Source organism: Saprolegnia parasitica (genome assembly GCF_000151545.1).
Source record: "Saprolegnia parasitica CBS 223.65 unplaced genomic scaffold supercont2.3, whole genome shotgun sequence".
Lineage (NCBI taxonomy): Eukaryota > Oomycota > Saprolegniomycetes > Saprolegniales > Saprolegniaceae > Saprolegnia > Saprolegnia parasitica.
In genome coordinates, this window is record NW_012156397.1 from 125,735 (window position 1) to 149,063 (window position 23,329).

Sequence of the window (23,329 nt, forward strand, 5' to 3'; positions counted from 1 at the left end):
TATGGTATTCTCTCCGCCGCTTCCCAAGTGAACATGCGCTGAAGCTTATTTGGTGCATGCTATCGCTAGCAGAGCGCTAGAAAAATATGCAACGCGGCCGCAGTCACCTGGGAGAGAAGCCACATAACATCAACGCCACTCAATTGCAATTTAACGACGCAAGCGCTCATATTGTCACGTTAACTCCTTGAGATGACCACTTCTAACTGAGTCCAGGATAGTCAGGTATAAATGCTTGTAGTGCTGACATCGGTCGCGTTATTTGTTGTTCACGTCCTGGTTCTCTAAGACTCTTTGTCTAGTACGGCGTAGCGATGAGGTCGTTGTCTAAGTAGTGTTGACGTTCTGGTTTTTGAGACACCTTGCCTAGTACCATGTTAGCATACTATAGTGGTTATGCTTATTTTATTGTGTGCGCAGTGTAAACGTTGTAAGGCTAGAGACCAAGAGCAGTGCGCGTTTCGCACATAAAATTCAGTCAGACCTTACCACAGGCAACTACAATACGTACATGTGCAAGCTTAAATTGCAGAGAAGACAGCAACATCTAATTGCAGTAACTTGCTTTTGATGTACATAGATAGATGCTGCGTTACTACACTGAGCGGTAGGGAACCGTCGTCAATAGCGTCGTGCCACTGCGACAGCGGGTGGACTTTTAAGTGCGGACGCCGTTGGTACTACAATCACTACGCTCGTGACTGCCGCTGCACCTTCGCATATCGCGCATGATAGAGACGTTTTGTACTTGCATGGTAACCAAATGGTGGTATAAGGCGGCAAGCTTTGAATCAAAGACTTGCTTGTGAGCACCGTCCAGAGACGACGCGACCCACAAACACAAACACGATGCTCTCGTCTCTGTCGCTGCTGGACAAGTCTTGACCAACGTGACGCCGTGCGGCAAACAAAGATCTAAACTAGGTGTTTATATAATTGCTTTTTGTTTTAAGAGGTTGGTTATCCGTAAATTTTATTGCTTGTCGTCAGTGGCATGTCATTCAAAGCCTTCTTTCCGCAGAGATCGCCATCAGATCAACAAAACTTGGACAACGACCTCATCGCTACGCCGTACTAGACATAGAGTCTTAGAGAACCAGGACGTGAACAACAAATAACGCGACCGATGTCAGCACTACAAGCATTTATACCTGACTATCCTGGACTCAGTTAGAAGTGGTCATCTCAAGGAGTTAACGTGACATTATGAGCGCTTGCGTCGTTAAATTGCAATTGAGTGGCGTTGATGTTATGTGGCTTCTCTCCCAGGTGACTGCGGCCGCGTTGCATATTTTCTAGCGCTCTGCTAGCGATAGCATGCACCAAATAAGCTTCAGCGCATGTTCACTTGGGAAGCGGCGGAGAGAATACCATAAAGGCTACATTAGTGGCCGTTTCAGCACCCTATACCAGTCGATACTAGATCGTCAGACTGCTTATTGCATTGGGCGGTGTGACACATGCCGCTCAAATCAATGGACACAAAACTAGCTTCTTTATATATATACTGCTGGGATAGCCTATCCGGCAACGTTCAGATAGAAATCATAGTGAAAAACTGCGCGCCAACAAGTGTTCTACGCTACGCTACGCTATGCGGAAACTGCGTGCGCGTTTGCTCCGCTCGTGGGGCCTTTCAGCAGCTGAGTCCAGCTTCGCCACGAGTCAGGTCGAGTTTTGTGCCACGAATGCGGGTGAAAAAGTCCTATTGCGTTAAGCGATTGAATGCTTTTAAGAATAGGTAGAATAGGCAACTGCACAGGCGAAAGGGTCTAATGGATTACTCGGTTGAGCAATAGTTCTAGCCTACAGTAGAGTAGAGTACTGACCACGAGATACTGCGATCAGTGCAGTGGTCATCATGAACATTCTTGGCCGTAGACCTGTAACGTATTTATCGGAGCAATGAGGTCCCAAGCTGCGTATTAGCTGCGGCAGAGCGCATGGCGGATAATTCCAAGATCAATAGTCTAACTCACAGAGTTTGCTCTGTGTGAGGTTGCAATTTGTCATCTTGCATCCATCGCGTTCGTTATCGCCCTCAGTTGCGATGGCCGCCTTAGCATCTGCCCCTGACACTCGATGACTTGAGGAAGGCAACTTCTCGCCAGCGTCTGGCATTAGATAGTCGGATGATTCAATAGTCGGATGATGGATGATTCGATAGTCGGATGATGACGGCCTATGGTCAGTGTCTGGCACTGGAAGGTCGAATGATGACGTCTTGACGTTAGCGACGAACTCGGCGGCTGGATCTGAGTGGCTGTCAACCGTATCATTCACGGCGGGAGATCTTTCGCGCTTGGCCTCGGTGATAGGCTCTGTATTGCTGTCTGTAGCATTGCTCCAAGCATTTGCAAAGTCAGTATTCTTGTCGTCCAGAGGTTTTCGGTTTCGTACATCTTGGTGACAATTTTGTCATCTGCTTCATCGATTACAATCACATCGTTTGTGGTCGAGATGGTCTGCGCATTTCGCGACGGCAACAGCAGCAATTATCGCTACTTGCACTAAAAGTGATATGTCATGCTTAAAAAGCCTCCAGTGTTCTGGAACTCTACAATGTCTAAAAGATTGAACCCGGGACTCGAGAACGATGTCACGCAGTACCGACGACAAGGTGACTTGTACCGTCAACTGTACGATGATGATTCGGGTTGCGGGCAAGCCCTCCTAAAATAAGGTGCGGTGTGCGAGGAACGTCGTTCGATAACTCGACAAGACGCTGCAGTAGTCCATACATATACCGGACGATTTATCGAGAACGGCAAGCGGCGCGTCATCCGCGCGATGGCAGTGAGTGTTTATATACATATCAACGCGTTCCGCGTTATCTTAATTACAAAGCACTGGGTCGTTGGGAGTGAGCTGTGCACGGAAAATCCATTCCGTGTTGGACCCTACTCGGAGAGGGATAGCTCGCTCGAGGTCGTACGCAGGCTCCTCTACTCGGACCAAGAAAGTGGAGATGCCCCAGAGACTAGCCTAGAATTATTCCAGGGGCTTTGTTCAGAAGACAGCTCCGTCGCCGAGAGAAGGCGTCATGATTGCGGACGATGTGTCTCCTAGTAGGGGCATGACGATCGCAGGTCGATAACCCAGCCTCATACGACTGCGACATAAATCCATTGGCGCGAGCCGCAACTGGTTTTCGAGGTGTCGGACTGGTCCGTGCTCCGGATTCTGGTAGCATTCAGCTCAGGGGTCGACTGGCTTGTGCTTTTATAATGGGGATTCGACACGACTGTGACCCTGTTGTCGCTAAGCACTGCACTTGAAGTCAGATTTGAATCCGTTCCTTTATGGTGTTGAGAATAACGGATCAAAGTTAGCCACGCAGTGGATATTTTTTAAAATGACGAATATGCCACAGTCGTAGCCGTACGGTTGTTGAGGCACCCGCGAGACGACGCAGCCCAGATGGAGGTGGTTGGCGAAGAGCGAATCACTGAAAAGACTAGCTAAGTCATCAGGAAACTCGAGGAGCTTCAGGTCGTGCTTGTCCGACCTGCCGCTAATGTTCATCGAGTCCAAGATTGTCGCCCACCCGTGGGAATCACCCGGTAGAAAAAGCAAGACCCTGCTAGTAGACGCTATGCTTGGAAATGGGCACGATCTACAACGGGCATGTGCGCAGGTTGGTGGCTCCGTTGTTAAAGCGCATAGCACCTCGTTCGTCTTTGGTGATGCGCGTTGTCCAGTCCGTGGGGCTCCTCTTGTAGATGGCGTAATGGCTCATCAAGACGAAAGCAATCGCGTCGCCCGTGTCAGCGATGGCCAATTGCATGAAGAGCTCGATGGTTGTTTCGATGAGCCACTCGCCAGACCGTAGCGCTGACCACATGACGTTAAAGTTGGGCATGGAGCGGTACCCATGCGCAAAATGAACAGCGTCGTCGTGGTCGCGCGTCAATTGGCTGACGTCATTCGTGAGCTGGTGCACGGCTGCAGACGAGGAGACATTGGGTACATGTCGTCGAGACGAAGAGCGCTTGGACTACCTAGTGAGCATTGTAGCGTCGAGATTTGCTTGTGAGCGCCTTGCCGAGGGATTCGTGGCCTTTGACGCGTTGGCCATCGCTTCGTGGGTGCTCGGGTTGGCTGGCGACGCCTTAGTGCGCTTCGTCACCGGCAGGACCACAGCGTTCAACTTGGCAGCACTCTTTGTCTTGTCCATGGCAAGGGCGGGGCGGGTTGGGGCGGTGCCGGTTTGGGAGCATGTTGTCCCTCGAATGCTAGTACCCGTCGTCACCAAGGGACATACGCCACTGCACTGCAAATATATTGGGTCGCAGTGCTAGAGGATGCTTGCGATTGAAGTTCAATGAGAGAGGCTTGCAGCGAAAGTGGGCCGTTGATCATTCGGACGAGAACATGGTGTAGAGAAAGAAGTTTAAACGTCAATGCTGGCGACCGAGGGCTGTGTTCCAGGTGAGAAATAACGCGCGGGCGCGTCACGCCTTAAGCTTTCCACGTCGTGACAGCAAACGCGAGCGCGTGCGAGTGGTGCTTGAGCTTCTGCTTCTTTACGATGCTGACCGCGTTGTCAGACCGTTGAATGAGTCCAATAGGCATGTGGACAACAAATGCGTCGGTGAAAAGGTTGAGATCCGAAGGCCACGCTTCGCCCGCGTTAGATTTAACTTCGACAATTATAGCAGCAGGTGCGTAGGGCAAGCCAATGACACCTTTGGATGGACCGCGCCCGATGGCATCGAGAGCGGCGCGCCCTTGCTCCGTATCAAGCCATTCCGCCTAGACGTAGCGGTAAATTGTTCTGTTCGTACTGGCATGGACTACGATGGAGTTTTTGTTGCAAAACACTTGGCTCGGCGAGCACAGAGTGGTCAAAGAGCTCTGGGTAGATGTCGGGTCGGTAGAGCATGTGCGCGAGCGCACGAGGCACCTCGTTCTTGAGCAGGCGTCGTCAACGTAACACGACAGTTTTTTGGCCGCTGCAAACTGTGACCGTTGGTCGCATACAGTGGTGGGGCACTGGGTGTGAACCTAGCCCACGTCAACACCACTAGGCCGGGACAAGGCGATGTGTGTTTGCATGTTTAGTCCTACGGGAGAAGCCCGTTGATATGGGACTGTACGTCCTTTGGCAGCAGTCTGTAGACGTAGCTTAGCTGTCACTTTCCGTTCTGCCTCTTAGTACACTAGCCGGTGTTTAGGGAGTACGGCCTCCCTCTGTCTGGTGTTTCACGTTTTGGTTGTTGCCAGGGAGCGGAATCGGTCACAAAGTCGACTTTAGTTGACCAAGATCTTTTGACATCACCGTACCAAGATGGCCAACGGTGGTGACCAAGCGACACGACAAGGACGGGACGTCAGCGATGTCTGCGATGCGGCAGCAAGTGGCGGCGTCCTCATGGTCACGCAACTCGCTCATCCCAAGTTCACGAGCCTCGCGTTCCACGACGTCGTCGCGTGGAAGGAAGCGCGCAAGCTGTACGAGTACGAGATGCGTTTGCAGTGCGAGCGCCAGGGCAAGAGTTTTGACGCGATGTGCGTGCCTGTGCGTGCCTCGTTCCACCGCCTGGATTCCTCGAGCACTGCATGGGCACGTGGGATCTCCTGGACGAGTACACGCTGGAGACGGTCCCCGAGGCCACACTCTTGAAGAAGATCAACAAGCTCATCTACAAGGCCGAAGGTGCCAGTACGCCCGACTACAAGAAGGCGTTCAAGGAGCTTCATTTCGACAATGGAGAGAAGAGCGTGCTCAACCGCGTGGCACAGTTCATTTTCCATGCGCGGAAGGCCATGGATGCGCATGCGCTCTCGGGGCTTCGCAACAACCCCAAGTTCAAGAAGAAGATTTTCAAAGCTATTGTAGACAAGGTCACGCCCAAGATGTTCCGTGACGAGGTCCAGTTGCGCCTCGCGTATGAGCTCGGGCAAGAAGACGACGACGAGTTCAACATTTGGCGTCTTCAGAAGATGCTTCTCAAGCTAGCGCAAGAGTACAAGAAGGGACTCGACATCTCGGCCAAGAAGCGAGCCCAAGAAACGACTCGGATGACGAGCCCGAACGCAAGAAGCGTGCTGTCGGTGAAGATCGTCCTTTGGACGTCGGCAAGAAGATGTCAGAGGCGGCAAAAAAACTGAGGTCCTGAAGGAAGAGGTCCTGAAGGAAGCCGACCACGAAGATGATCCAGGCAAGTCCAAGAAGCGGCAGAAGGCCAAACGTGCCTGCTGGCATTGTGGCGACGAGAAGCACACGCTGCGCGATTGTACCAAGGCGACGAGTGCGCAGAAGAAGGAGGCTGTGAAGCGCAACTGGATCAAACCCGGTAAGGCGCCCGAGAAGGTGGACATTTGAATGTTCCAGCCAGTCCCAGTAAGGATTGCCTTTTGTCCACAACATATATGACTTACTTGTGATGTTACGAGTGAGAGGTTCTTCGTAGAGCCTGCAGCTGTCCTGTGACGGCAAGCTATCTTGTGATAGCCGTCTCCCAGTGGGGTGTAGCTGTCGTGTGATGGCTACCACACAAGAGGTCAGAGGTATGGTGCAATGGATTAGGCTGACGGCGATTCTCCGGGCCGTCCTAGCATTCTCTAGGCATTGAGAAGATCCGCGATCCTCGGTACTCTTTGTCGCGACCTCTGGGAAGATTGATGTCAATTGAAGAACCGTCATGGCACCGACACGACGTCGACTATGGGGCTGCACACCGATGGACTGCGGTCTGTCGGGTCCGGCTACGGGGATGCGATTTGTATCGATCGGTGATCAGAAGAAGGCTTGTGCCTACTGTTGAGAAGGCTTGTGCCTATCGATTGGCTTGTGCTCAAGATGGCTTGTGCCAAGATGGAGCTTGACGATCGTCAAATCTCCATTGCGAGTGGGGTGTGTGACCGTTGGTCGCATACAGTGGTGGGGCACTGGGTGTGAACCTAGCCCACGTCAACACCACTAGGCCGGGACAAGGCGATGTGTGTTTGCATGTTTAGTCCTACGGGAGAAGCCCGTTGATATGGGACTGTACGTCCTTTGGCAGCAGTCTGTAGACGTAGCTTAGCTGTCACTTTCCGTTCTGCCTCTTAGTACACTAGCCGGTGTTTAGGGAGTACGGCCTCCCTCTGTCTGGTGTTTCACGTTTTGGTTGTTGCCAGGGAGCGGAATCGGTCACACAAACACCTCGGTCATGGCTGCGATCCGTCTTGCTTGTCGTGAGGACAACCGAGCTGGTCGTCCACACCGGATCTTGAGTCACGTCATCCGGTGTCAGCTCGTGTTTCTTGGCGCCTTCACCAACCGATCCGTGATGGGCTTGTACGCAGCCATGTCCGCGGGCCATACAGTAGTAACCCTTGGGGATAGCAATCGGAAAGTTGCCGTAGGTCTTGCGAAAGCCCTTAGTAGGTTGCATCGCCCGCTTCACGCATATGCTGTCCATAATCAAAGACTCGGAATGGGCAAGTACAGCGTAAAAGTGAAGAAACATTGTTGGGGGTATGGAGGGATCCACTTTCCTCTTGCTCGTTATAAGGAAAATTCAAGACTGTATGATGGACCGATGCTCCACTTACTAGTACACTGTACTACCCCAATGACCGCCCCGATACTCTGAACAAATTAATAGTGGCGCGTTGAGGGCTGCCATAACGCAGCTTCGAGACTTTCGACGTTGCTCATTGATGGCCAGATCTTCATCCCAAACCGTATCGGTTGCAGGCAGAGGGTTGTGAGACTCTAATTTGAATTAAGGACAGTCCTTAATATGTCAGAGCAAGTTCTGCGTTAGCGCTGTGGACTTGGCACTTGCAAGAACATAGCTTCGAAAAGCACCTGCAGTTGCTACTCGTGCCCAGCATGCTTGTTGCCTGACGAGCTGACAAGATTAAAAAACGCTCGAATCAAGATAGTTCGCAACCGTCCATCGAGGCGCAGCTTATGAATCACGGCCCATTGGCGGGTGGACGGCTCGAAGCGCTTGCTTTTTGAACATGACTCGCGTCGCCGAACGTTAAGTGAGGATATGCCTTGCCACCTCGTAGCAACGAAGCTGATCATGCAGGACTTGACGACATGTACATCAATATACCGGTATATCACCGTTGCAACCAAAATCGAGATCTCACGGATGAAGTCTTCCGCATTTCATCTTGTCTGGAAGATTTGATGCCCGCAAATAGTGCTACACCGGCTATTAGTACCAAGCTTAGAAACTAAATAATCGATGGGCAAGGGTTTTGATTCGGTTGGTGATGGGTCTTCGCGAAAAAAATCGATAGATTGCGTTGTCATCGCTTCCTCGGCAGCCTCGTTAGAAATCACACAGCGGCTACCGATCTAGACCAACAGAACGGCACACTATGCACATATTACCACTGGTTTAGCTTACATAACGAACAATATCTTTTTCATATTTGCATTCTACTACACACATCTCCGACCGTGCCACGGTACAGCACACTGCGTGGCTCAGACTTCTTCCATCCCCTGGCACGTTTTGGACGACCATAGATTTGTCCTCGCCATTGGCCAACGTCGCAGGCAACGCATTCGACGCGTCCGAGTAACGCCAGTTTTCTAGCCGAGCCATGCTTATGCTACTGATTCCTCCAGCACGAAGTTCAATGCCCTTGGTCTGCACGGACCAAGGTTTTCCGAGTCGGTTTGCTATCACAAAGCTGGACAACTCTCGTCGCGTCTAGCGCGTTGTCACTTTACAGTCAATCACAAGCAGCATCGGGTGACTGACTGCAGATGAGCACGAACAGCCCTCCCCGACGCTTGGGGCGGACGAACACGGGAAAGATGGTTTTGCTGCTATGCTTGCACGTGAAGATTTTGCGACCACGTACAGGATGCAAATGTGTACATCATGCGTGCAATTAAATACATGATGTGCGAGTTGCCATAAATCTCGTGGACAAGTGCACTGCACTTGCTCACTAGACGGGTGGCTCTGTGACCAGTTCCGGCCAATCACGAGCTGTCTTATCATCAAAGATGCGTTGTGATAGTTGGGACATCGAATGCATCCGCACCGTCCCACGTCGCCTTATACTCACGACTACGTCTCATTGTTGGCACGTGCACGCCCAAGTGTGCGCTAGTGCAATGTACGGCATGCCTCGTTGCCTGGCACCTTTTCCGCAACACGAAATTAGAAGAAAAGAATAGGCTTCGATTTTCGTAAAAGAATCACTTTTCCTTCTTTTATTAATAAAAGACAGACGCGGTGGAGCGAACAGATCTTAACCGATCAGAACCATCCGGTGCTGTCGTGTAGCCAATCACGTGCGACGAGCATTGCCTTAGTCTTAAAATACACCAACAGCCTGCCCACATTTATGGCTATGCGGAATTCGCTATCAGTGTTTATACAATCAACGATAGGCTGGACCCAATAAATCCACGGCGTCTTATTGGTCGACTTTCCTGCCCGATTATATTTCGACTGGATGTTTCACAAGCGTGGCTCGCAGCATTTGATAACAAGGTGGGAAGCGGCAGCATCTCATCGTGTCATCTTCCGAGCCGTCGTCGTCCGTGGCCTCGCCGCCTCATCGCCAAGCACCAATGGACACCACGCCCACCAACCAAACGACGGACGACGCGCGCACGCCGCGCCGCGCCGAGTCGCCGACTAGCAGTTGCGCTCTTGATATGCTTTCGGCTGGCCTGTCCAACCAAGGCGCAGTCGACGACGGGCTCGCGCGGCGCCCATCGCTGAAGCGACCGCTGGAAGTAGACGCGGAGTTCGAGCCCTCGGACCTGCAGCTACTCAAGGTCATCGGCCGTGGCACGTTTGCGCAGCAAGTGGCGCTCGCCAAGGATCGGCACACCTCCAACGTGTACGCGGTCAAGAGCTGCGACAAGCAGAACCTCGTGCAGCGCAAGCAAGTCGTGCATACATGGACGGAGAAGAAGATCCTCGAGCAGCTCCGTGGACACCCATTCGTCGTGACGCTCTTCTCGACTTTTGCGACGCCAGATGAGGTCCACTTTGTACTCGAGTACTGTCCCGGAGGCGAGCTCTTCTACCACCTGCACCAACACGATCACTTCAACGAGGCGATCGTACGCTTCTACGCGGCTGAAGTCCTTTGTGCGCTCAAGTCGCTGCACAGCGCCAACATTGTCTATCGCGATCTCAAACCCGAAAACGTCCTCCTCGACGCGCAGGGCCACATTCGACTTGCCGACTTTGGCTTCTGCAAAGACCTTGGGTACGTCGTCTAGCGCAATGTACAGCTGAAGGCTAAGCCCCATATGTAGGGACTGCGACCGAACGTACTCTTTCTGCGGCTCACCCGAGTACTTATCCCCCGAAATGATTGCGCGCCGGGGTCACTCGACCGCAACCGACATGTGGTCCTTTGGCTGCTTTTGCTATGAGCTAGCGGTCGGCCACCCGCCGTTCCAGCTGCACGAGGACTCCCTTCCTGACCTCTTCAGCGCGATCCGAGCTGGCCGTGTGTACTACCCACAGGAACTCAGTCCGACCTTTGTCACGTTTCTCAAAGGATGCCTCGAGACGGACGTATGTGCGACTGCTCGCCAATCGTACATGATGCTACGTTGATATCATAGATCGCGACGCGACTCACGGCATCGAAGGCCATGGACGAGCCGTTTTTTGACGGCGTCAATTGGAAGAAGGTGTGGGCGCTCCAGAACGAGCCTCCGTTCCAACCTTGCGTGCTTGGCTCTGAGTGCACGCGCAACTTTGACGACGACTTTACATCCGAGAGCCCACGATCGCCCGTCTGGGGCATCGCTCCGCACAAGCGCAACCAGTCGATGCCGTCCTCGGATGTGTTCACTGATTTTTGATCGTGACCCGTCGAGCCTTGTACAAGCATAGTGTACATCCATGGTGTACATCAAACGTATGATATTTTCCACAATCCGTGGACCCCGTATTTAGTTCGTTGTGGGCGCCGCCACATTATAAAGAGAACAACGTGATACTACAAGCAACGCGTGTGTATTGTGTGTCGTCTGTGTTTGTTAGACTTTTGGTGGACACTGGCTGAGCCTTCGACAGGCAGGTGCGGACCCTCTCACTAAACGGTATCGATGGACACTCGTGTTAACGAGAAAAAGATTTGCCACTTCGCAAGCAGTAAAACTAGGACGGGAAGGTTTGCCTGGTCGCTTTCCTGCTACCGCACAGTGGTCTGAGAAGCAACTCAAGGCAGCCACACGCTCTGACCCAATGTGCACAGGGCCCAGAGCAGCTTCGTATCTCGTTGCCAGCGGCATCGACTTGACGACGCAGGTTTTTTGCAGCTGTGGCGGCAAATATTCGCCTCGCGATACATCCTCTCGTGTTCTGTGATGCGCCGCGACTGTCTCGGTGCAATTGCTTCAACCATGGCGACATCGATGTGCGTTTTTATATGCCCACGCCACGTTTTTCCGCTCGATCGCGGGAAACACAGTGGCCGATCTCAGAAAAACGCGTGGGTCGAAGCAGTTGACCGATCCAGTGCAATGACAAACGCACTGTAGCACGCACGAACCTTGCTCGCATCTTGGAAGTATCTTGCTCGAATCCATGGGTGCACTCCGTTCGAGCTCCGTCGTGGCATGATCATCCACCATACACGAGGTACGCATGTGCCTCAAGAAGTGGAGTTTGGAATCGTTGTTTAGCATTAAAATCGTGTCGTAGTGTTTATATAGGTTATAGGTAATAGAGTACTTGGATCGCGCCTCCAGAGGCCGTAAATAAGAAAATGGACTTGCCTTCGAGCTCAAACAGCAATGCACTCATCCTTGATCACAACGTCGTCGTCGGCGAGCGTAAAGAACTCATCCTTCACGAGCACGTCGTCGTTGTGGTGGCTATCGCTCGGCGAGACCCCGAGCGCTTCCAGGATGTCAAGCCATTCGGTCTCGGAGACGTCAAAGACGTTGGTCGCGCCACCGAACGGAATGGGCCCATCGACGGACGTCGGGCTCTTGAGCGCCTTGTGCAGTGACCGTTTCTTGGTCGCATATGCTTTCTGGATCGAGTTGGCCTTGGCGCGGTGGTACTCGCAGAGAGAGTGCAGATGACCGTTCTTCTTGGTCGTGCGCGCATTGAGGCACTTCTTGTACACGTACTTGCACGTACTCTCTTCTTCCACAGCTTCGCGCGCCATGGTGCTTCTTGGTCCAGTTGGAAAATGACGCGGATGAAGATGATGGAGGAAGCAAGCCCAGTTGACTTGGCCGCCCGTCTGATCCAAACGACCGCTCATTGGCCGCGGGCCAGTGCAATCTGGTCCCTACAGCCCTCGATTTAAATACCAAGGGCGGCCATCGACTTGGTATTCGTATGCAAACGAAAGAACACAAGTTTAATTTTCATCATAGCAGCTGGTCGCCCAGAAAGGCCAGCCGTGGCGCCACGCTTGGATACCGCTTTGTGTGGTCAGGGCGAGCCGCCGGCACCAAGCCTGGCCACTTGGATACTGCTGTACGCAGCCGGATGAAGTCTCGACAACCATCCATGCCGCATGCATGCACAGCTTACGGGCCGCAGAAAAAGCGTAACGTTAAACGCTAGCTCCATTGCATCGAAATGACCCACAAGATGACTGTGATCAAGTGAGAGTAGCACCCGCAAGTTCGATGGCCCTGTGACAGTCGCACGCAACTGCGCCGCGACGGAAAACTTCCATGCAGTGGCATGTTGGCAGAAAGCGATGATGCTTTTATAATTATACTAATCTATCGAACAGGTACGACTGGAAAGACGACGACGCGGGCGACAATCACGGGTGCAGCCTCGAGTCATGCCAGTCGTCAGCAGAGCCCAAGTGCCAGTCAACGCCGGCTGACTCGAGGCTGATACGCGGCGCGTCGTCGTCTGTCATGTAGCTGTCGCGCTCGCCATCGTGCCACTCGGCAACGCTGCTGGTTCTCGCGTCATCGTCCTCTTCGCTCAAGTGCCCGCTGAACGAGTGGCCGTCCTGCCATTGGGACCAGTTGGATTGCGCACTGAGCATTTTTGGGAACGCTGGGTCGTGCGATGGCGTCGGGAGTTCGTCGTCGTCGTCGACGACGCTCGACTCGTGCGCGTGGGAGCTTGATCCTTTGCTTAGTCGTTCCTGCCACGACGGGTACGTCGCACGGAGCGTCGTCGAAATGTTGCCTGGAAACTCTGGGCGGATGTTGAATGCAGACCAGCGGGCCTTGTGCATGTCGGGGCCGTACTGCTGCGGATGGGTAAGGACAACCATGTCTTCGAGGTCGTCGTTCTCCAGTGGCTCATCACCCTCGCTCATAAAGCTCAGCTTGGACATGCGCATGCTTGAGGACGGGTCGACACTGCTGTAGCCGCTTGTGACGATGTTTTCGCACGGCGTGAGAGCCTCGTAGGACACGACGCTGCTTTCCATGAGGTCGACGTCGACGCTGTTCGAGTCGAACGGTCGCTGGTCACCCCGGGGCGTGAAGGACTCGAACGAGTCCATGGTTTTTCGATGGCGCGCCGCGCGCCGCCGAAAGAGCACAAAGAGCACGACTGCGACAACGGCAACGTTTGCAGCAGCGATAGCAACATAAAACTTCCACGGCGCGCCGGTCGTGGCGATTGGAGCTGCAGAAGCAGGCGGCGCGGAGCTAGCAACCTCCTTGGCCATCGTCGGCACGGCTTCGCGCATAGGTTGAATTGTTGGCGCGTCCGTCATGATGATAACCTCGGGAATTGGCGTTGGTGCTGTTGTTGTCGTTGTTGTCGGCGTAGCCGTCGGTGGTGGTGTCGTTGTCGTCGGTGCTTGGGTCGTAGTGGGCTCTGGGGTCACCGTGGTGGGTGGCAGTGTCGTTGTAGGAGGCGGCGGTGTGGTTGTTGGGGGCGGTGTCATCGTGGATGGCGATGGGCTCGGTGTCGGGGCGTCCGTCGGCACGGGGCTTGCCGTAGGTGGCGTCGTGACTGTTACGGGCGTCGCAGTTGGCGTGTCGTTCTGTGACGTCATGTTGGCGCAGACGACGGCGGGCATGCGCGTGGACGCCAAGAGGACGAGCGACAGCCAGAGATGCAGGACGACGGGACGGCAGCGCATCGCGAGCGTCGTATCGGGGAAGCACCGATTGAAGTTTTGTCGACACCCGCCTCATGGCCAATGCAGTCACGCTTTTACCGCGGGTACGTGATTCGGCAGTCCATACTGAGACGCAGTGAGCGTGCTACACACGACACTGAGATGACCCTCCTTGAGGCGTGACCAATGGCTGTGACTCGGGCTTTGTATCGGATAGCGTTCTCCACATGGCCGATAGGTCCAGGCCACGACAGATGTACCCGAATCGCATTGCATTACATCTCCGCCACGGCACCTTATTGGTGGCTTCAGCATGTCTGCGAGGCCATTGGCTACCAATGACGAATCGCATCGCACCATGGATTTTACAAGTGCGTTGATTGGTGCGCTTCAAGATCGCGTTGCCCGATGGACGACGACCCGCTGCGGCTGGTGCAGGACATCGTCGCCGGCGACGCGACGCTTCTCGCGTATGCCCATGGCTCGCCCGTTCAACGCCATCGGCAACTATGCTACCGGAAGCTTACATATCGGCGGCGTGCTCTGATCTCATGGACGAGATGGATGGCGTCGAGTCCGAGCTCTCGCGCTGCGACGCCAGTGAGTATTGTCGTCGGCGCGCGCCAAGTGCCAAAGAGTCCACGAGCGCTCGCTTTGATGCGATGCTTGCAAATCTAGAGCACGAGTCTCGATGGTTGTCTGAGAAGGACCCCGCCCTCGACCGCGCAAGAGGATCCGCTAACGTCACCCATGTACTACCCAACAAAACCTTAGCACATTGTGGCAGGATTGCTCTCACGCAAGCGTACTGTAGGACGGCAACTCCTTGTCGCTCGATCAGCGCCCACGTTTTACACCGGCGCGTGTCCAGCCCTCATCTGCTTCTTCGTCACGCAAGTCTTCGACGAGGCCAAGCTTGGAGTGGGCCCACGTACACAAGGCGGACGCCGAAACCGCGGAACTCGTTGGCACGACCAAGAAAAACCTCTCGCAGGACAATCACGTGCGTAAGGAGGCTAACCACGCATCCAGCTCATATTGCTTGATTCCAGGCGCTGCTGGCGCGCACCCGACAAGACCTTTTAAGCCAGCGACAGCGCGAGCTTAACGACATTTTACTGCGCAACGAGCACCAAATGGAGCTCGAGAAGCAAAGCCTCGTGGACAGGCTCAGTGTAGAGTCCAAACTGCGGCGAGCAGCGCTCCAAGCGGAGCTGGACGAAGAGCGCTCACGCATCATCCGCGAGATTGAAGCCGCCCATCACGTCGCCAATTTCCAAACCGCAATAGTTTTCATGCAACATGACCACTCGTAGGCAGAAGAAGACAAGGTTGAAGATGAGGCTCGCGCCACCCTGGCGCGCGAGCTCCAAGCGGAGCGTGACATTTCTGCCCGCAAGCTACTTGCGTCTCGTGAAGCGTTGCTGGCACAGCTGCGCGCCGAGGCCCTTCAACGCCATGAAAGAGAGATGCGGGAAGAGCTCGAGAAGCTCGAGGACGCCCTTTCCATGGGATCGAAGCTTCGTTTGGATCAAGTAAGTTGCTCCACCCATGGCAAGGTTGTCTGGCGCGACGGAATCGTCCTTCTAGCTGCAGCAGCAGCTCACCCATCGAGCGCAAACCAAGCTCCGCGATGTCGAAGACAGAGCCAAGGTCGCCCTCGAGGAAGAAATGGAGACCTTGTCCAGCAAGCACGCGACACAACTCACGACTAAAGTACATGCGATGCAATCCCACCTCGCAGAGTTTGCTGCCATCGTAAAATGTGCGATGTTTTCACGTGATGTCAATAGGCAGCACCGAGTCGAGGTCGCGCGCCTACAACACAAGCTCTCGATCGACGAGACGCGCGTTCTGAACGACCTTACCGTGCAAATGCACGACATACACACAGCAAACCTACGAGACCTTGAAGCGCGTCACAGGGACGAGAGCGCCAGGAGGCGGCAGGAGCTCCAAGTCGCATACGAAAACGAATTTGCGGCGCGCCTGGTGACGGTGAGGGCGTCACTCGAGGCTGACCTCGCCCAGCGCACGGAGGTTTACTTGCGTGCGCAACGCGCCGAAGTGGCGACAGCTATCGAGAGTGCGACGGCGCACTTCCACCAGCGGCTCGAACGACTCCGACGCGAGTTGCGCTTGGTTGCGGGCAAAGTCCCACCGTCCACTAGGTTACACACGGTGCAAACACTTGCCGACGTTGCCACGTGGGTTGACGCGGTCGCGTCCGAGGTCGCTGACGTGGCAGGCCAGCAGGCAGGTCTCCTGGACACGCTCGAGAAGCTCGCAAAGCAGCTCGTCGCCGCGCGCCGTGAGAAAGCCGATCTTGAAGCCGAGGTCCAGCGTGTGATATTGCAACTCGACGAGAAGGACCGCGCATGCCAGCAGTTGTACCTTGCCAACGAGAGCCTACTCCAGCGCTTTCGGGAGCCAACAAAGCCATAAACAACATTGATCGATGCGCAATACATGACGAGCCGAATGTCCTGTAATTTTGTGTTACTGCATCCTGGATTTCGGTGTCAGGTCATTCCACCAACCGCTGACGCACGGTGCGTCGTTTCGACAGCCCAGTCCGCGCGACGATGTACCGCGCTGCATCGACGTTAGCGTACTACGTCTTTCTCGGGCGACACGGGTGCTGGCGTTGCCATTTTCCGATTGCTCTCGGGTGTTCATGTCCTGCTTGAGTATACTATAGCTGTTTGTATGCAACTCGCACGCACCATGCCTTACTCATCATGATGATGAAGCGTCGCCAATGGCGTCAAAGGCGCGTCTAACCGCGCGACGAACGAACAGTAAACAGTGTACCATGTATCGTACAGCTTGTCGACACAAGACAATAAAAAGCACGAATCTAAGCGTTGGGACACGAGCTGCCCCGCCGCTAGAAACTCCGGAAGCCCGTTTATGCGTTGGTCGTGTCCCGCCAGCGAGATTTCACACCCGCCACTGTCGCTGCCCGTCCGCAACGCGTCGAAGCCGCCCAGGCTCTGTCACATTCGCCACCTGCTGCGACCATTTCTCGAAAGAGTGCATCGATGTCCTGCGCTTCTGAAACCACGCATCACATCTGGGACGTTTGCGGTACATGCAGCCTCTTGGCCGCGCTTGAGACGGATACGGGAACTTGACGTCCACGCTGGGATCTCGCCGCGTAACTCACTGCCCCATGCGTTCATTGTGGCAACGAACGCGTCGGCTCGGCGAGGGTCCAGCTGGGACCGTGCTGAGAAAGGAGTGAGTGATCACAGCTCATTCAAAATGAACGCCCGACACACTGAATGGTCCGTGCTTTCTCCAGCACGAGAAAGACAAGGGTTTACACTGGTACCTTGCGCATGTTAGTGCCGGTATGGTTTGTGTGTCAAGACAGATGTCTGCACCCCGCCCCCGAAAGATGCAGTGCTGGCGCCCTAAACCAGCTGGCGCATAGGTATGTCTTGGTCCTCTCACCGCACACGCGCCACTCTGAAAAAGGCCATGTTGGTGTCATTTCGAAATTTTACCCCGTGGACGACGAGCATGGCGACGCAGGATTCCGACGATGTCATGACTGGCTGCCGCGTGCCTCACTGTGACCGGTTCGCCAAGTTCATGGGCGTATGCCTCTTGCACGCAGGCCACAAGTACGAGCGCTCCGCCCGCAGCGCGTCGGCGTCACCACCGCGGTCGCATGCAATGATGTCGCTCGATGCAATCACGAGCCCGGCAACGAGCGCTTCGGGACGCCGCGGGCGGTCGCGCTGGTGTGCGATCACCGACTGCCAGCAACTCGCACGTATCGATGGTCTCTGCACGCGCCACAACATGCAGCTGAGCAGCCAGAAACGCAAGTGCAGCGTCAACAATTGCACGTCATACGCACGAACCCGTGGTCTGTGCACGCGTCACGGCGGCGGGAAGCTGTGCTCCGTCGACGGCTGCAAGACCGTGGCCCAAAGCGGTGGCGTCTGTCGAACCCACGGCGGTGGTTCGCGCTGCAAGCACGACGATTGCAACCACTTTGCGCGCGTTGGCGGCTTTTGTGGCCAACACATGCCCCAGAGAGCCAATACAAGCGGCTAGTCCGTTACTCTAGTTTAGTTAGTTGTAGCTCCTTAGTAATTTAATTCGTTTACCCTTTCATAGAACTCCGTTGAATGTCGAGGCGTGCGAGGTTATGTTGTGTCAACGCTACACGCACCGCAGTGTGCTAGACACGGCAGGACTGAGCGCGTTTCATGAGTAAACTAAACTTCCTGGTGCTGTCCATGGAGGGCGGCAGCTCGCTGCGACATGTCGCGTAATGGCGTCCACGCGTTCCGTTGCCATAGGGTTGCGCCAGACAGATAGATACGCCTCGACATCTATGCGTGCCAAAGATTACAAGGAAATGGAGCTCCCAGAGGATCCTGCATAGACTGCACCAACAGCGGGGCAGCCAGGTTCCAACCGATTATGGTACCACTTATGCTACAAGCTGGCGACGCGGACTGAGGCTACCCTGCACGAACTCTCGCTGGGGACCGACTAACGATATGGTGCAAACATAGTATCGTCGTCGTGAGGTGTAGCTCGAAGGCCGAGATGGGGGCGGTAGTACGATTAGCGGTGTGATCGAGGGTGCTGTTTGGCGCTTCAAGACACTTCCAAGAAGCGCGAAAAGAACCGTTTGCTCTTGTATGAGGCGCTGGTCTCCGAACGTCCACTTCGACTTTATGACAGCTCCACTATACTAGTAATAAACTGCTCCAGCCGAGCTCAGAACAGCCAGTCCTTCCTATCTATTAATCCTCCCAGACCTAAAGGCGGATAATAGTCTGTGGATAATGGTGCTCTTCAAATGCCTCACGTGTATGGGCAGGCCAATTGAATTCCTCAATCAAGACCGAACTGCTTGGGGGCAACAACCGCGTTGGTACCCGCCTTGCTGGTGGTCCCAGATCTCAAAATACACAGGTTACAAGATCCACGTTCCAGGCGCAAAGCAGGCGAGCAAACGTCATTTCCATATTAGTAGTTTCAGTCAACAAATTAACCCGTTCGGCCTTGCGCGGAAAACATTCTTAGGAGCAAACGGCCCGTGCAGCACGAGGACCACGAAATACAGGATGCATATTGCAGTGCTGGGTACATTGCAAAATGTTAAGGAGCAGCATACCTATATATATTTCGCGTTATATCTTCGTTGTCAACAAAGAGTTCACATACGTAGAGACTAGCAATCTCCTTCTTCTTCATTCGCTCGCCGGGCCGTGGCTGCGCAGGCGGCGGCGCGGGGCCCGTCTTGTTCTTCTGTAGACGCGCGGGGGCGTTTGTGGCCGCGGGTGAGGTCCATGATGACAAGCTCCGTGGATTCCTTCCAGGCGTCGCGATCGGCGGCAAAGCTACGCAGTTTGTTGAGGTCCTCGAGAGACGCCAGCGACTGAGGCAGTGTCAACGACTGGAGGTCGCGGTGCCGGACGATCGGCAACGTGATCTTGGTGCGTCCTAAAAACGGGGCGTCTCGGGCGGGTCAAAGAAGCGGACGGCGGCAATGGTAGCAGGGAAGTCTTGTTTCATGCGCAGCACGTGGCCCAGAAGGCGCCAGCGCTTGTGGGCAACGATCTCGCTCAGCAGGACGAGCATACCGGTATGTAAAGTCCTTCCTGGTTCGACACGAGTGCGTCCGATCTCATGAGGCACAGGTCACGGCCAGGGTCACGGCTTGCATCCGGACCATCGAGCGGAAAGCGAGTCATGCTGCTGCGTTTGTGCAGTACCATATACAAGGTTCCTGTGGAGGGTGCTGGTTGGAATGCATATATGACCGTTTTGGTGTTCACAACATAAAATGTTTTATGTACGTGAAGTTAACAAGTGTCGACGGCTACGCAGCCGTGGATGGATCGTGCCATCGCAGTAGACGTACTGCTTCATCCAACGAAGGAGCGACATGTATGAACGGCATTCGTGCCCTTGAGCGCAGCGGCGCGGATTTCTCTTTCTTGAGGCGCGCTGTCTTGGCTGCTTCATCCTCGTTGGCGCGCGCCGAGGCATGGCCCTTGCGCGCAGCTTTCGCGGGCTCATCTTCAGATGCGTACGATCAAAGCCACTACCCGACACAGAGCAGCCTGGATCGTTCCAGCGCTCGATCAGCGAGTGCCGCAGCAGTACACAGTAGTCCGCAGTAGTACACACAATCTCGTGGCCGCTCGTGTTCCTGGTTGGGGCTGGTAGGACTGCATAGAATTCTGCTTTTGCTGTACATGAGTGCGTTGTGCCTATATGTCTATGTAGTAGCTCCTTGACGCTTGGGCCGCTGCATTGCCAGGTGGACGTACGTCGAGCCATGTACAGTACATGTACTACGACGCAGCTATCGCGGGCAGCTATCGCGCGCGTTTTCTGCGTTGCACAATGCGGGCCTTTTTCTGCACTTGGCCAATGAGAACGTAGATGCGGTTTCATTTTGTCCAATCAAATACTGCACAGACAGCGGACAGACAGACAGACAGAGACTGCCTGTGGGCTGGTGTAACCCCAAAGACGGCGGGTAACAAAGCCTGACGGACGAAGAAGACTTTGAGCAGAAGGAATTCGAGACGCTCATGCAATACATCCTTGCCCAGTCCAAGTACTTCAAGGAACACCCGGAAGCAACAGTCAGCAACGGCCTCGTCGACGTGCTTACAGGCGGGCGACTTCGCGCACTCGAAGACGTCATCAAAGCATAGTGCCCGACTTCATAAAGCTCATAGAGCCGCAAGTGGCCTCGCTTTTGCTTTCCACTGAAATAAGCATTGTTGTGTTTACCCTTCATGTTCGAGCCACAATTCGAGACTTGCGGCGTGGATGTGTGTTCACTTGTACTTTATAACATAACAAAGCCTGTTGAAACAACAAGCGCGCAGCGGTGGCCTACGTTGCTTCAGTGGAAGCCTGGTGACGAATGTGAATGACACTTTGCAGAACTGCTAAGATGGCCAGCGACTTGGACGATGGTAAGGTACGCGACGTACTAGTACAAGCGATGCATGCATACACCATTTTAGCACACGAAGAACGTGAATCGGACGTCTGCTACACTTCAGCGCGAGTACCAGTATGTGGCCATCGCATAACGGATGTTTTTAACTGTGCATTTGTATGAGCGCTGCATTGATCGATGAATGCTGAAATGAGTTACGTATTCCATGCAATCGCAGTGCTAGTATACAGATAGGTCTAAATGCGCTCGTGAGGCGTGGCCGGTGCATCAGGCGAGGGTCGTTAGTGGTCGTGACTCGGGGTTGTGCGAGGGACAAGGTAGCGCGCACACCAAGGGTCGTCTCTGAGAGTGTTGAGCGACGCGTCAAGCGATGGCACCACATCGCGAAGCCAAGTGCCGGACATGCAGTCGTGCGATAGTAGATGCCTTGACGGCGAGCGCAGCAGCGGGACCGTATATGCATTGTTTACCGGTACTTTACAACGGAAACCATGCCTCGAAGATACACGCCGGATGACTGCTACGAGTACGTACGGGTAGTGTTCCGCGAGGCTGTGTGCGCCCACAACACGAGTGATCATGGGGCATACGATTCACATGTAAGGAGTCACGCCTCTTGGATAAAATCATGCGTGTGTGAGATTCGCGACGGCCTGGTTCACCGAGTTGGTCACAAGCAGGATCGATCGCGATACTGTCCAAGCTTTTACCGGTTCTCAGCGATGACGTGGGAGTGAGCATCTGGCAAGCGCTGATACGGTGGGCAATTGGTAAACACGCAATGCATCGTGCCAATCCCAGCGAAGAACGAGCTCTTTTTACGAAGAAACAGCGCAGGTACGTACCGTAAATACTGAGCGAGATTGACTAAACGACCAACTGAAATTGTAATCTGTCGCCGTCTGTCGCTGTTCCCGTGCGTTGAACAGCTGGCGCACGGTCGTCTCTTCAGAACTACTAAGCATCCTGGCACAAACGCGGACGCGAACGTACCACGGTGCATTCGAACGCAGGCCGTAATACGCACGCCCTCGTGGTTCTTGAAGCTTAGTAAGTCGGTCACATCTTTCGCAGGACCTTGCAGAACGAGTTGAGCGCCAAACTCACATGTTTGCTGCTCTTTCCGTGAATCTTTGAGATCTCTTTTTGCTCCTTGTACCGTTCATGTCAGCGTCAGCTAAGTGGACGCCTTTGGTCGCAAAGAAAGGGGTTTTTCGTAAAATATGAGCCCAGAGATCCAGGTCCACACATGCGTGCAGGAGACATGCGCTTGAAAAAGCATAAGCGCTCGTCGTCTGATTCACCACCCACGGGAACCTTGCTTGTACGTGCAGCTTCTTCATCTTCTTCGTTTGCTCCACGTCGAGTGACTCGCACTTGATGCAGCGTGGATCAGTCGTGGTGCCCGTTCAATCGAAGTGTTGGGCAGCACCGTCCTTTTCTCGTGGACGTCCACGACACAGCGCCCGAAACGATAGCCTTGTCGTTCGCAACGCCGGCCCAGCATATCCATTAGGGTGCTGGATTTTTGTCAACCAGCAGCAACCGATCGAGCCAACAAGACGTGGGGTGTCGGGGTTAGGAGGGTGTTGGTAGAAACGGAGACACAGTATAATTTACAACATTTAGTGAGGGAACAAGCTATCAAACAGGTGCGTGGAAGCCACAGAGACCACCAGCTTTGCTGAATTGGTCGCAATCGGGATGCTTGCAGCGCGGGCCACCGCCGTGTAGCCGACACAACCCACCCGACTGCGCCGACGTTTTGCAGCCATGGAAGCGGCAGACGTTGCCCCCGCCGTGGCGAGTGCAGAGGCCGCGCGTCCTGGCGTACGAGTTGCAAGAGACAATGACGCATTTGCGCTTCTTGCTGCTGAGCTGCATGTTGTGGCGAGTGCAAAGGCCGTCGATGCGCGCGAGCTGCTCACATTCGGCGATTGAGCACCAACGGTTCTTCTTCGACCGGCGCTCGCTGCCAGAGACAGACGACGCCGACGACTCGTTCGAGTGCGTGAGCATCTCGATGGACATGGTTTGCGCAGGCTTTTCGGTCCACTTGGGCCTTTGGAGCTTGGCGTGGATCAAGCAGAGACTGTCGCACTTGGCGTACCGGGCACAGTGGGCGACGTGGCACAAGCGCAAGGCGCGGTCGATGGTGAGGAAGACCATTGCGGTGGCCGGCAAATTTGTAAGTGGAGTCCTCTCGTTCTAAAATGCGCACCAGATGGTCCGAGTGGGGCCATGATGCCTGCCGCTGGCAGGTGGCTTGATCATCATCAAGATTCACCGCATGTTGATGCCACGCCGCGCCATCTGCTAGCCACACCGCGTCTGACGTGGCATTGGCGCCACACGCAGAACATTTACCACAAGCTA

The 23,329-nt window shown here is 54.4% G+C and overlaps 10 protein-coding genes across 10 annotated transcripts; 4 read left to right on the forward strand and 6 right to left on the reverse strand.

The window, feature by feature from the left end:
- Nucleotides 1-3,593: 3,593 nt before the first annotated feature.
- Nucleotides 3,594-3,862, reverse strand: SPRG_01273 (hypothetical protein; the record flags this gene model as incomplete). Its single annotated transcript, XM_012339495.1, has 2 exons — nucleotides 3,594-3,616; nucleotides 3,670-3,862. 2 exons carry the CDS (start codon nucleotides 3,860-3,862, stop codon nucleotides 3,594-3,596), a joined length of 216 nt encoding a protein of 71 aa, XP_012194885.1.
- Nucleotides 3,863-5,290: 1,428 nt separating this feature from the next.
- On the forward strand, nucleotides 5,291-6,328 carry SPRG_01274 (hypothetical protein; the record flags this gene model as incomplete). The annotated part of the gene is made up of 3 exons (XM_012339496.1): nucleotides 5,291-5,521; nucleotides 5,557-6,066; nucleotides 6,125-6,328. The coding sequence occupies 3 exons, from the start codon at nucleotides 5,291-5,293 to the stop codon at nucleotides 6,326-6,328; spliced, it is 945 nt and encodes a 314-aa protein (XP_012194886.1).
- Nucleotides 6,329-9,443: 3,115 nt separating this feature from the next.
- On the forward strand, nucleotides 9,444-10,945 carry SPRG_01275 (AGC protein kinase). Its single transcript, XM_012339497.1, has 3 exons — nucleotides 9,444-10,191; nucleotides 10,241-10,505; nucleotides 10,556-10,945. Exons 1-3 carry the CDS (start codon nucleotides 9,542-9,544, stop codon nucleotides 10,796-10,798), a joined length of 1,158 nt encoding a protein of 385 aa, XP_012194887.1. The 5' UTR covers nucleotides 9,444-9,541; the 3' UTR covers nucleotides 10,799-10,945.
- A 656-nt stretch (nucleotides 10,946-11,601) lies between these two features.
- Nucleotides 11,602-12,126, reverse strand: SPRG_01276 (hypothetical protein). Its single transcript, XM_012339498.1, has one exon. The coding sequence runs from the start codon at nucleotides 12,112-12,114 to the stop codon at nucleotides 11,725-11,727; it is 390 nt and encodes a 129-aa protein (XP_012194888.1). The 5' UTR covers nucleotides 12,115-12,126; the 3' UTR covers nucleotides 11,602-11,724.
- A 603-nt stretch (nucleotides 12,127-12,729) lies between these two features.
- On the reverse strand, nucleotides 12,730-14,047 carry SPRG_01277 (hypothetical protein; the record flags this gene model as incomplete). The annotated part of the gene is made up of 1 exon (XM_012339499.1): nucleotides 12,730-14,047. Exon 1 carries the CDS (start codon nucleotides 14,017-14,019, stop codon nucleotides 12,730-12,732), a length of 1,290 nt encoding a protein of 429 aa, XP_012194889.1. The 5' UTR covers nucleotides 14,020-14,047.
- A 522-nt stretch (nucleotides 14,048-14,569) lies between these two features.
- On the forward strand, nucleotides 14,570-16,443 carry SPRG_01278 (hypothetical protein; the record flags this gene model as incomplete). The annotated part of the gene is made up of 7 exons (XM_012339500.1): nucleotides 14,570-14,750; nucleotides 14,813-15,001; nucleotides 15,051-15,263; nucleotides 15,315-15,533; nucleotides 15,589-15,743; nucleotides 15,792-15,867; nucleotides 15,949-16,443. The coding sequence occupies exons 1-7, from the start codon at nucleotides 14,661-14,663 to the stop codon at nucleotides 16,441-16,443; spliced, it is 1,437 nt and encodes a 478-aa protein (XP_012194890.1). The 5' UTR covers nucleotides 14,570-14,660.
- A 955-nt stretch (nucleotides 16,444-17,398) lies between these two features.
- On the forward strand, nucleotides 17,399-18,069 carry SPRG_01279 (hypothetical protein; the record flags this gene model as incomplete). Its single annotated transcript, XM_012339501.1, has 2 exons — nucleotides 17,399-17,437; nucleotides 17,482-18,069. Exon 2 carries the CDS (start codon nucleotides 17,485-17,487, stop codon nucleotides 18,067-18,069), a length of 585 nt encoding a protein of 194 aa, XP_012194891.1. The 5' UTR covers nucleotides 17,399-17,437; nucleotides 17,482-17,484.
- A 940-nt stretch (nucleotides 18,070-19,009) lies between these two features.
- On the reverse strand, nucleotides 19,010-19,224 carry SPRG_01280 (hypothetical protein; the record flags this gene model as incomplete). The annotated part of the gene is made up of 2 exons (XM_012339502.1): nucleotides 19,010-19,109; nucleotides 19,145-19,224. The coding sequence occupies 2 exons, from the start codon at nucleotides 19,222-19,224 to the stop codon at nucleotides 19,010-19,012; spliced, it is 180 nt and encodes a 59-aa protein (XP_012194892.1).
- A 1,908-nt stretch (nucleotides 19,225-21,132) lies between these two features.
- Nucleotides 21,133-21,524, reverse strand: SPRG_01281 (hypothetical protein; the record flags this gene model as incomplete). Its single annotated transcript, XM_012339503.1, has 1 exon — nucleotides 21,133-21,524. A coding segment is annotated over one exon (290 nt), but the record flags the coding sequence as incomplete, so codon positions are not given.
- A 1,019-nt stretch (nucleotides 21,525-22,543) lies between these two features.
- Nucleotides 22,544-23,122, reverse strand: SPRG_01282 (hypothetical protein; the record flags this gene model as incomplete). The annotated part of the gene is made up of 1 exon (XM_012339504.1): nucleotides 22,544-23,122. The coding sequence occupies one exon, from the start codon at nucleotides 23,120-23,122 to the stop codon at nucleotides 22,598-22,600; it is 525 nt and encodes a 174-aa protein (XP_012194894.1). The 3' UTR covers nucleotides 22,544-22,597.
- Nucleotides 23,123-23,329: the final 207 nt, after the last annotated feature.

What these genes read in the sequence shown, in the direction of transcription:
- SPRG_01275 (XM_012339497.1), top strand. Translation starts at nt 9,542, where the DNA reads ATGGACACCACGCCCACCAACCAAACGACGGACGACGCGCGCACGCCG. An exon ending in GGCTTCTGCAAAGACCTTGG is followed by an intron (nt 10,192 to 10,240) that starts GTACGTCGTCTA and finishes CCCCATATGTAG; the next exon opens with GGACTGCGACCGAACGTACT. An exon ending in AAGGATGCCTCGAGACGGAC is followed by an intron (nt 10,506 to 10,555) that starts GTATGTGCGACT and finishes TTGATATCATAG; the next exon opens with ATCGCGACGCGACTCACGGC.
- SPRG_01276 (XM_012339498.1), bottom strand. Translation starts at nt 12,114, where the DNA reads ATGGCGCGCGAAGCTGTGGAAGAAGAGAGTACGTGCAAGTACGTGTAC.